This window comes from Polypterus senegalus, chromosome 10 (assembly GCF_016835505.1).
Source record: "Polypterus senegalus isolate Bchr_013 chromosome 10, ASM1683550v1, whole genome shotgun sequence".
NCBI classification, from domain to species: Eukaryota; Metazoa; Chordata; class Cladistia; order Polypteriformes; family Polypteridae; genus Polypterus; species Polypterus senegalus.
In genome coordinates this window covers 31,761,101-31,773,786 of record NC_053163.1, presented here as the reverse complement: position 1 = coordinate 31,773,786, position 12,686 = coordinate 31,761,101, and the positions used below count along the sequence as shown (strand labels likewise).

The window sequence follows — 12,686 nt, the reverse complement described above, 5'->3', positions numbered from 1 at the left end:
ATCTGAAACACACTTGCAAAGTATATAGCTGTAGCAAATTCCTTGATGACTTGAGATTTGGGGAAAACTGAGATATTAGCTTAAAACATTAGATTTGTGGACTGAATGGTCTCCTCTTGCCTGTCAAACTAATTCAGTTATTGTGACAGTGGAGCTGATCACTGTGTTTCTAATGCAGTAGCACTGACATGTTACACTATTTTCTCAAAACACTTCACATCTCAGAGTCTGACCATCACCACTCCCTGGATTTACACAACACTATGAATGATTGTTTAGAAAATCCCCCCACCTTTCTTCAAAGTAAAGAAAGTTGACCTGAAGTGCTGAAACGATACTCCATTTTCACAAATAGTGTAATGGTACACCAGGATCAAGATTACACTTTTATTTCTGTTGCCCAGTGGAAAATTCGATCACAGGACAGACTTATCACAATTTGTTTACATATCCATCTGCTCACTATTACATAATGTACAGTATGTAGTATAGCCTTAGGAAAGCAATGTATATCTTCATACATGTGCAGTTCTACGGGTCACACTCAAAGTCTTAGGGTCTATGATGGCCATTTACTCTTTATATCCATGTTCATCGTACAAGCAGCCCAGGTCAGCAACCACCACCTTCAGCACTCTCCTTAGGGCAGCTTGAGCATCAGCATTGAACGCAGAGTTCTTTTCTGCAACCACCTTGACAATGATCTCTGAGATAAGCTGAAAAGGAAAGAAAATGAAATAACTGTATAAATAAATAGTAATAAAGCTGGATTTAGTGCAGCATGTCATGGACACAAAAATTCAATGAAGTTTGCATGTTTCCAGTAAAGAATCACTAGACAAGCTACAAGATTTCAGTAAATAATTTGCTTGACTACTTAAAAGGAGACTCCTTTACTGTTCAGCAGTGATGTACTGTCGTGCAGCAAATACCTGCCATGTATATTCAGTTGAACATTTGGTTATTCATCCCAAGGCAGAATTTTTTAATATTAGGTACATATCAATGAAAAAGAGACACTTTTTTTATAAATAAGAAGCTTCATGCATTTGGACTGTCTGAAGAGAAAAGACGTAGTAATTAAATAATTTCAGTGGGAAGGAGATGAGAAAGACCGTGAATCAAAATCCTTACTATGATCAATCAGTTGGAACTGTCATAAAATATATAAATCGCTTCTACACCCATGGTCACTTTAATTGAGATACTGCATCTTATCCTTCAGCCAGGGTTATTATCCTGGTTTAAGTTTATTTCTTTTACAAGTTTACCTTTTGTTAGTAATTCAGCTTTTGTTTTTGTTTTGGCATTTTGTAAAATGGTGGTGTTCTTTGAGATTGTGTGTTTTTTTTAATATTATTTAATTTGTCAGCATTTTTTTTTTTTTACATCTTTTGCTGTCATTTCCTATATTTTGTGGGCAGGCCTACCTTTACATACCTGTAGAGGACTGCCTTTAGCCTTTATATCTGAGACCTAAATGGAGTCTCTCAGAGGTTCATCGAGGTTTGTGGAGGGAAAGAAAAATGTTGTTTGGGAGTATTGCATTGCTTTTTCTGTTTCTGGAATGCGTATTTAGTCTAGTTTGCTTTGGATTGCCTTTCAGGCAACTTTTGCCTTATTCTGTCCTTTTTTCCCCCCCATTTTTAGTTTTCTTTTGTTTATCTAAATGATCTTTCTATTATAAAGATTCTGTACTGGCTATGTCCTTCCGAGTCAGAGGTTTTCCGATTTTGCTCTTATTTGAAGGGCATTTTTGATAACATTTTGAGCATTTAAAATCCAGCTCCAAATTTTAAAGGTTGAAGCCTGCCAATGGTAGTTGAGGGCCGGCTGCCTGTGGTAAAGCCTTCTCTGTAGCAGGTTGGTGAAGGCCCTTGCCTGCTTTGTGGGGATTTAAGGAGGCATCACACCATTTTCACCTTGTTTGTGTTGCCAGTTCACAATTCTATACACCTAACAATTTCCAGTATTGTATGTAATAAACTATAAAAAACTAAAAAGTATTGTGTATATACAGTGGTTAGTATTGCTTCTTCATGGCCTGTGTTTGAATCCCACACTTGGTCATTGTTCAAAACCACTTGTGTCATTTTGGACTTCTCATTTTGTTGGATAAAATAATGGACGATATAGAATAGCGTAACTTTAGTTTTCTGCCACATAATCCACACAAAAAAATCAAGCCAATTATGTTTACAGCTGAATAGTACAATGGAACAATGAGTCTTGATGTTTAGAGTGTCAATAAACACTCCAATTACATCAGAGAGCTGGGGTAGTGAGGTATTTCCCCCTTGGACATTCAAGCATCGATATATTCTTAAATTTAATTGGAGAGTTTTGTAGAGTCTGATCACGGATATATACTTGAATTTGAGCAGACACATAAAAAGTGGGTGATGCTATGAACACCTGGCACACAACAAAGAAAAATTGAGAAGTGTGTGTGGGATCTATCAACTTTAACTAACAACTTTGAATTGCTAATAACTAATATTAACCAAACCATGACCTTAATCAGTTAAAAAGGCATGGTATGCAAGTAAAGCATATTTTTAGGAAAATATAGGGCTCTGGGGAATGTTTTATATTACATTTTTCAAAAAAATGCCAGGATCCAAGAATTAATTGTATGGTTGCGCTGTACATTTAATTGGGTTTATTTACCTTAAATTTAGTTTGTTTTCATGGTGACTTGTTGACACTGTTATTAACACTTCTACCTAATAAAACTTGTAACTTTGGGTTTGGATTCCACTTCCAGTATCTGCCAGTATGGATTTACATGTTCTCTTGTGTTTTTGTGGATTTTTCTTCTGGTATCCCCATGTTCTTCCCAAACCCCAAAAAAATGCAAGTTAAGTTAAATTGGTATAAATTAGGTAAAGGATTAGGCCTTGAATCCAAGGTTGTCTCCTGCCTTGTCCAGCCCTCCTCCTCACCCAAACCCTGATTTGGATTAAACAGACTTGTAAATGTTATGCTCTCAGTGTATAGTTCATTTCTGAACTTCCGTAGTTGTCAGCCAGAAAGCATCTCTAACATGGTTGAAATTTATTGAATGTTTTCAGCTTTGTCTTTTAAGACATTGTTTTGAAATCCACCATTCCTGTCTCACCTTTATCCATTTTGCACATTATTAAACAAAAAAGGCAAAAAGTAGTCAACCAATAAATGTCCATCCATCCATTATCCAACCCGCTATATCCTAACTACAGGGTCACGGGGGGTCTGCTGGAGCCAATCCCAGCCAACACAGGGTGCAAGGCAGGAAACAAACAATGGGCAGGGCGCCAGCCCACTGCAGGGCACACACACACACCCAGCACACACTAGGGACAATTTAGAATTGCCAGTGCACCTAACCTGTATGTCTTTGGACTGTGGGAGGAAACCCACGCAGATACAGGGAGAACATGCAAACTCCACGCAGGGAGGATCCGGGAAGTAAACCCGGGTCTCCTAACTGCGAGGCAGCAGCGCTACCCATTGTGCCACCATACCACCCACCAATAAATGTGAAGTAGTGAAATGTTTCAAAGATAATTCTAAGACAGATTTACTCAAAATTCTGAATTATTTATTTTTTTGCCATACATTGAGAAGTCAAATGCTTTCTCTGTTCCCTATTCAAAACCCAATTGATGGGATTTAAAGACACTGAAAATGAACTAGAATGTGCAGCTTATTAATTTGTGTGAAATTAAATTTTCAAAAAAACTTCATGTTTTGCTTCACAAATTTTTTTTTTTTTTGCAAAATCTGTGCTATTGACACATGGAAGGATTTTTGCTCCTGTGCGGAAGCATCTTTGTGCATTAATTTCACATATGCTTGCCTGTCAATAAGCACTTAAAGATCTCTACAAAAAAAAAAAACACGTCACTTGCAGACATTTTGTTGAGTCGCCAGACATGTTTTGCTAGTTTGATCAACATTTTGCTAATGTCAGTCTTGATGACTGCAATCCTAAAGATGTATCAGAGACAGAAAATGAACTCATGCCCCATGGATAATCAAAAAAAATGGGAAAGGACAACTGCTGGTAGAGAGAGGGGAATTGGGAAACAGAGGATGTGGCTCCCTGTGTAGAGAGATGTTTCTGTGGAGAACACAAAGTGATGTGAATGATGGTGGGATTTGGTGTGTCTTCATGTGGAAAATAAACAACATCTCACATTTTAAAAAAGAAAAATGCACAAAATTCCCCCAAGAACGAGAGTCCTAAGCAGAACTAATTTTATTAACGTGTAACAGATTATATGGATTATGCACCGAAGAAAAAAAGAAAAAAAAAACCAACCCATAGGTTAGCATGGAAGTGTCAGTGAGGTCTTGGGGAGCAATATTCCATTCCACTCCAAAAACAAAACTTTAAAAATCTCCCAAAACTCTTTTTAGCGAGTTTTGCATTTCACACTTGCTAAGTCGAATGGAAGCCTACCCGTTTTGCACATCTCTAGTATTACTATGGAGTAGCACTAAAGAAACGTTCAGCTTCTCAGTGGCTCTGCACAAGTTGCTATATTAGGACAGTCAATATGAATCAAATTGTGGCAAGTTAAAATTGTTGCTTTTTTATAGTAAGGCTGTTTTGTATAATTGTTAGCTCTTTGAATTGTCCATTAATGGTGCTTCTTATGACAGTTCTGAGTCGATTGGTTGGCAGATTGATTGACTTGGTCAGTAATCAGCATCGAGCACAATCTGCCATCTTTCCTATGTAGGTCACAAAAAGACTGTTGCTGCTCAGCTTAACTTCTTAAAAGATATCCATGACAGGTGAAAAGCTAAAGGCGTTCATACCTCAAAGTTCTTCCTGGGAATCTTGTGATGCAGAGCATGGCTTTCTGCCAGAGGCTTAAGGAGAGCAGCGTGATCGCCCTTCTGTTTGATCAACGCAGTCAGCTTGGACAGGACAACATTTCCATGAGCCTTGATATTGGCATTGCCCGACAGCTCGCCCTGTGAGAGGTTTTTGAACTTGGGGAACAGTTTCTGGGTCTCTGGATTTTCAGTGAACAGGCTAAAAATACCAAATAAAAAGGAGAAAAGCACAGTTTAGTGAAGAATAAAGAGAGAAGAAAATATCACACAACCTCATGTTTCACAAAAAGTCAACCCCGAAACCTCTAGAAGAAATCTAAAGCTTTTTTGGTTGCTAAATTAGGTTCTTGTCCTCTATAATGCAACTTCCATGATGAAAAGTGTTGTATTCCATTTACATGCATTATTAAGAAGCTTAGGTCAGTATAGCAGGTCACTGCAAAAATATCACACTTAAACTAGTTCTTACAGTGCCAACAGAAACATTAATAACACTTATGTAAAAGCATTTCTATACTGGTATGTGCATTTTAAGTGATAATTTAACACTGGATTTTTTTCTGTGTAGAAGTCAATAAATCCAAAAAAACCTTGATGTTATTTAGTGTATAGTTCATTACGATAAGCAAATTATGAATTTCATTTATCCAGTTCTGGCTGGGGTTGAATTTTCCTTTACTATTTCCAGATGGCAGCAGCCATCAATTATTCCAATAGCATCTCCCGAAAGTCAACCCATGTCAGAACAGATTTACACCCACATTCACACTTAAAACCCCCTGAAGTGTGCCCAACTATGAGAGGGAAAATGAAACCACTGAGGAAAAGGGTAAACTTCATATAAAAGAATATCAATGATAAATTAAACTGGGATGCAATGCAATACTCCGTGCCACCCAGTTGCTCTAAATGTCTGTAAGGCAAATGGAGATTGTCTGTAGCAGACAGTCTAAATAAGCCAGGAAAAAAAAAGGTGGAATTCTCCGAGAGCCTTGATATACAATGCAATGTGTGAAATTATATAGCGGTATATATAATTTCGTTTAAACTAGTGGAATTCCTCAAAATATTGAAATAGTTTTTAAAAGGCTGTTTGTATTAAAAAATTTGAATACCACATGCTAAAACAGTGAAAGAGCGCAGTTTCTGTTACTAAAAAACAAAAACAAGAAGTACAAAAATTAACAGCTATGGAAATGTAAAGGTAACAGTAAATGAGAAAGTAAATACTGAATCACAAACTACAGTGAACAAACCTTTTAAGATTTTACAAAGCTGAATCATGATATCGGTTACCAAACACTCAATAAATCAGAAAATAATTTACTTAAGTTTATTTTGATGTTTGTTTTTAAATTCAGCAATACTTAACGAACTGGATTTAAAAACGTTATCTATAAATAAGGACACTATATCTGTAACTTGCCTCTGTGTTGTGTGTATTGCCTTATCCTCCTTTGGCATTTATGGTGTGCATTCTTAACAAGAACTGCACTTGAAACTAAAAAAGTGTTTGTGCAGAGTGATGCCATAGGAGAACTGTTTTGGGTTTCTTAAACAACCATCCATATGAAGTTTCTGTTTTTAATTATATCCTTAACCGGTACAAAACTAAGATTTGTAATATAGTGGGTTTAAAGTGGTTTTAAAAAAAGACACTTATACTGCATACCAAAACACACGCTAAGTCCAGGTTTAATCCCATTGCCGGTATCCTGTTGGTTTGTTACAGTTCTGCTTTGTCTGCATGGTAAGAACCTTTTCAAAGCACAAAGAACCAATTTTCAAATACAATGAACGCATGCAAGATTCTTTGTCAAACAATGATTTTATGCGGAATCATACAACCCAAAAATGAATCTTTCGGTAGATCGTATTTTTAAGTGCAGCAGCCACGGACGGAACGCCAGTCCATCTCAAGTCGGGCACGGTGAAGTAAACCACTCGCATCCACTCACTCACATCGTTACAATTTACAGGCGCTTAAAATCCTGTTAATGTGCATGTAGTTTAGGTTGCTATTAAAAATCTGGCTGTCTGAGAAACTCCAGTGCGGCCACGGATAAATCGTGCAGTTTGAAATCAGGGCGGAACTTTACGCGACAACAAACCACCAAGATACACGGCTGTTATAGGTGCAATAAAAATTCAAACATTTTCTTAGAAAAGCAATATGCTCTTTTAAATTAGGGAGCGTCAGAGAGCCCTTACAGGTATCATCATGGTTGTCTGTTAGAAATCATTCATTTGGTTGAGAATTTGAAAATCGCCTAATTCTGCACACCCTATTTCATTGTCGGTGTCAATTTGGAGCCCTGGACGGAGGGTAGGAGGTATTTATTGTGGCGGTAGATGGCACCTCTCGAAGTCTACAGAGGGCAGTCTGTACTTTTAGATTTAGACGACCGAGGTTCCCCTTTCGCGGTCTTGATCGCGCGCCCCTACGCTTTCATAAAAGGCGCCCCCATAAATCGACAACGACTTGGGGGGCTTAGGGGCGGGGATGCCCCTTCTTTTATTTAAACATCGTTCTTATAGGTACATACCGCGCACTTCATTGGGAACGCGCCCCTTGAACTTTTTTTTCCTTTTGTTCTGGACTCACTTACCACCCCCGACAGCTCATGTCGCTGCAAATAATAAGAATAATAATAATAATAGTTTGCATTCATATAGTTCTTTCGCTAGTACTCAAAGCACTTTCGTACTGTATGTGAAATGTGTATATTTCTGAAGACCTGTACATTGCAAACTTTCTTTTGCCAGTTTATATACCCGCAGATTCTTAGCTTGTTGAAAAATATTCTACAAATTAACGAATACAAAAGCTAACACAGCTGAAGATAAAAAAAAAGTATGAGCCACTCGGTAACAATTTAGTACTAATTAAGAGGATCTAATAAACTCTGAATTTCAGTTAAGGGTGACAATGATTTTTAAAGCAGCTAATCAACAATAGACCAAGTTCTTTTCTTGGATTATTTACGTTGCACACAATTTCCCCAAGTGTAATACAAAAATTCCAGTTGCTTAATTCCAAAACAAAATATAATGACTAATACAATTATAAAACACGATTGATCTAACTCTTTCAAACTTTATACTTTTTTTCAGCCAAGCAAAGCAAGGTTACCGAACGAGCACGGCTTCCCCGTATCCTGGCGAATCTGCTTCTACGGGTCCCCAAGAGGCCAGCACCGCATCGAAATCAGCTGCAGCCATCTCGAAATCACAGCAAACTCTCAAAGCCGATTTCCCAGTTTAAACCACAGACTGTACCTGCCACTTGTTGCTCATTCTCTTTATAAAGGGGATTCACTCCTCCCCCCTCCCCTTTACGCATCTGTCACATGCCACATGGGGACGCGCGATTTTCAACGTGTTACCCGTTAGATCTTCTAATTACGGCTGTTACTCGCCCTTCAGCACGTACGCCGGGCATTATGATAGACAATTGGCGATTCATTCAGTCATAATCGAAATATAAGTTCGGCTGAAGCGTTTTATTTAAACATAAAAGAATGCCTGAAGTCGCCATTGAACGTAAACAAAAGCCAGTATAAGAGCCCACTTTAATACGCTCCCTTAATACATCTTATTCTATAACGAAGTATGTCTCGGCCAAGTGCAAAACCAGCCGCATTCTCCCCACTTCATCACCAGGGCATGTTACTTGACCTATCTGCATGACATGGACTGTTAGGGTCCTGTGGGAAATCCTGGAGAACAACGAGAAAACATTAACTTCAAAAAGAAAACACTCCGAATTGAAGATTCGTGCACGTTTTGCTTGTATTCAAACGTCTGACACGTATGCGTTCTTGAGAATAATGGTTCCGAAATGGCAGTTTACTGGGTTGTGTGGCTCTTCATTAGAGCTACTGTTTATAAAATATCCGTTATGTTCTTAGAAACTGGTTCTTTAGGCTTTGGAAAGTTTATATGGACAACACAAAACATTTTAGTGTATAGTAGGCTACCTGGCAGGACGCTAATGGATCAAGAATACTTGAACTTGTGCTAATGTAAGCAGGAGGAGCCCTACCTACTGTTATTATTTCTGGAGCCTGTTACAGGTCTAAATAAGCAAATGTTCTTTCTGGAACCCTCATATGGACGGTTGTCCTATTAATTGTTCTTTAATGGCACTTTATGGCTCTTTACTGTGTTGTGTGGTTCCTCATAGAACATTTGCTTGGCATTTCATTCTGGGAAGGGCTGTTTGCATATGAAGTTGGTTCTTAGTTCTTTGAAAAATTTCCAAATTATGTTGAAAAGAAAACTGAAATCTTTAATGTATGTTAGGCAATACCTAGCAGACACTAAACAAATTAAGAAAACTGGAACTTAGCCTGTGTTATTGCATGCAGCCAGAGTCCTTTTCAAATCAGGAACCCATTGATAAGTTACAAATCTGTAACCATCTGTTCATGGTTATATACTAGCCTGTTATATATATGTATGTATTTGTGTTTATTTTATTTTTGTTCCTGGAACCATCTTGTGTAAGAATACTTGTAAAGATAAACTGCAAGGAATTAAGCATACAATCCTGTGTAAAATAAATGCAGTACTTCAGCTGAGAATTTAATTAAACCCGACAGTAAATTAATGGATGGGCTTTTATGTCATATTAGTCCAATTCAAATAAGACCTGGGTCCTACACAGAAACTTCTTGTGGAGTTAGGATGTTCATTATCTGTGATTTTAATTAGTCATAATAATGCTCATGTCCATTAATAACGAGAAAATGTTTGCGGAAGTTTAAACAATAGTGGAGATGTTCATGATTGTTCTTATTCTTGAAGCATATCATGCGACGTATAAACTCTGACCCTGTTTTTGATGGTACACTTAAGGGCTTAGATTTTGTGTGCTATTATTTAGTGACCTTCTTTAATGACTAAGATTGCAGAACTGAAATGCGTGAATTAAAACAAGACATGATGTATATTCACCCAGTTCCAAATTTTGAATTTAAAAATAATTTTCTGTTGTAGAAAATTGTGTGGTGCCCAAAATGAAAATGAAATCTATAGCAACTTTAATTTAGTACAGAGCTTTACCAGAAGTAAAATAATACCTTAGATAATAAAATACAAGACACACAAGCAGGTCGAGGTTCACCCATATGATCCGTAAAATACAGGTCAGTCTCCAGAAGCCCTAATAGTAGGAAATACACAAGAGTCTACATGCTGCAAGGAATCCTCGCCTGACAATATAAATGTGATCGATGTTCTGGACTGCCTTAGACAATTACCCTCAGACTTCTATACTTTCCGTGACCGTGTCAGGTTTCCACTCCAACAATAACAACATTTATTTATATAGCACGTTTTCATACAAATGATGTAGCTCAAAGTGCTTTACAAGATGAAGAAAGAAAAATATAAAAATAAGATTAGGCAATACTGAGTAACAAAGAATAAAGTAAGTTCCGATGGTCAGAAGGACAGAAAAAAAAAAAACTCCAGAGGGCTGGACAAAAAACAAAAAACAAAATCTGCAGGGGTTCTGAGGCCACAAGACCACCCAGCCCCCATTCTACCTAACGTAAATGATCTCAATCAGTCTTCGTGGTTTTCAGGCTTCACGTGGAAGAATTAGATGATGATGGTCATGTGGGCCTCTGGCCTTCAGTTCATCAATGTAGGGACATCACAGTGCTTTGATCGGGTGGTGGTGGTGCAGAAAAGCAGAAAAAGAACAGCAGCAAAAGTAGGGGTTAGTATGGATTTTGGGGCTATGAAAAAAAATAATTAAATGTTGTGAACGATAGGGGGCGCTCTCGCTCCCTTGAACCCCTGTCCACGACTCCAGACACCAGGTAAAAGTCCTCAAGTTGACTTTATTTTCTTGCCACAGTGCACAAAGCACACTCTCCTCCACAATACTCATAAAACTCACAAAAATAAACCAATCCTCCACTCCCAGACGCGTTGCCCTCCTACCACCCAGCTCAGCTCGTTGTCTGGGAGTTCCCATAGTCCTTTTATACTCCCTGACCCGGAAGTATTTCTGCCCAATAGTCCACAAGTCCTTTTCCCTTCCGGGTCAGGGTAAATAGTCCCTTTCTTCAACCCGGAAGTCCGTCGCTCTTCCTGTGACGAACCTCCGGGTCACAGGGCACGAAGAAGCCCTCGGTCCTCCCTGCAGCTCCCTCCTGTGGCCCCCACGGCATCCAGCAGGGCTTTGCATAAAAACTCCAATGTCCATGATGCCCTGCTGGTCTTCTGGGGACCTCCACGCTGCAAGGAGGGCTCCACCTGGCAGCTTGGGGGTATTGACCGGGATAAATGGCCGGCCATCCATTACAATGTGTATACAGAATATCAGAGTTACACTAAAATGAACCTATGAGAAAGCCATGTTAAAATAATGGATTTTTATCAGTTTTTTAAAGTGCTCCACTGTATTAGCCTGGCCAGTTTCTATCGGTAAGTTATTCCAGATTTTTGGTGCATAACAGCAGAAGGCTGCCTCACCACTTCTTTTACGTTTAGCTCTCGGAATAATAATCAAACTCTCATTTGAAGATCTAAGGTTACAATTTGGAATGTAAGGTGAGAGGCATTCTGAAATATAGGATGGGGCGAGATGATTTAAAGCTTTGTAAACCATAAGCAGTATTTTAAAGTCAATTCTAAATGACAGGGGAAACCAATGTAATGACATCAAAACTGGAGGGATGTGCTAAGATTTTCTTTTCTTAGTTAAGATTCAGACATCTGCATTCTGCAGTAGTTGCAATCGATTGATGTCTTTTTTGCGTGGTCCTGAGAGGGGTGCATTTCAATAATCTAATCGACTATAAACAAAGCATGAACTCATTTTTCAGCATCTTGCAAAGTTATAAGGGATCTAACTTTTGCTATATTTCTTAAGTGAAAAAATATTGTCCTAGTAATCCGATTAATATGTGATTTAAAATTTAGGTCAGAGTCAATATTTACCCCTAAATTCTTTACCTCTGTCTTAACTTTCAAGTTTTTTTTCTAATATCCTCATTATATCCATTTTTGCCAATCACAAAGATTTCTGCTTACTCTTTATTTAGTTTGAGAAAATTACTACTAATTCACTCAGAAACACAACTAAGACATTGAGTCAGGGAGACAAAAGTCGGGGTCATCAGGTGCTATTGATAAGTACAGTTGTATGTCGTCAAGAGGGTGGCACAGTGACGCAGTGGGTAGCGCTGCTGCCTCGCAGTTAGGAGACCCAGGTTCGCTTCCGGGGTCCTCCCCACGTGGAGTTTGCATGGGTTTCCTCCGGGTGCTCCGGTTTCCTCCCACAGTCCAAAGACATGCAGGTTAGGTGCATTGGCGATTCTATATTTTCCCTAGTGGGTGCTTGGTGTGTGTGTGTGTGTGCGTGCCCTGTAGTAGGCTGGTGCCCTACCCCTGGTTTGTTTCCTGCCTTGCGCCTTGTGTTGGCTGGGATTGGCTCCAGCAGACCCCCGTGACCCTGTGGTTAGGATATAGCGGGACGGATAATGGATGGATGGATGTCATCAGCATAGCTGTGGTAGTTCACGTTATGCCCCAAGATAATCTGACCTAACGGAAGCATGTAAATCGAAAAGAGCAGCGGACCCAGGATAGATCCTTGTGGAGCACCATACAGAATATTATGTGTCTTCGAAGTATAATTACCACAACTAACAAAGAATTTTCTACCTGTTAAGTAAGACTCGTACCAATTTAAGACACTGCCATAGAGGCCCACCCACTGAATAAGGAGATTTATAACAATATTGTGATCAATGGTATCAAATGCAGCACTCAGATCTAGGAGGATGAGAACAGATAAAGGGCCTCTGTCTGCATTTACCTGCAACTCATTTACTTCT

General features: G+C 38.8%; 1 protein-coding gene across 1 annotated transcript; it reads right to left on the bottom strand.

Annotated features, from left to right (window-relative positions):
- Nucleotides 1–373: 373 nt before the first annotated feature.
- On the bottom strand, nucleotides 374–8,128 carry LOC120537034 (myoglobin-like). The gene is made up of 3 exons (XM_039765637.1): nucleotides 7,964–8,128; nucleotides 4,810–5,029; nucleotides 374–716 (listed from the first exon to the last, which is right to left on the bottom strand). The coding sequence occupies exons 1-3, from the start codon at nucleotides 8,050–8,052 to the stop codon at nucleotides 573–575; spliced, it is 453 nt and encodes a 150-aa protein (XP_039621571.1). The 5' UTR covers nucleotides 8,053–8,128; the 3' UTR covers nucleotides 374–572.
- Nucleotides 8,129–12,686: the final 4,558 nt, after the last annotated feature.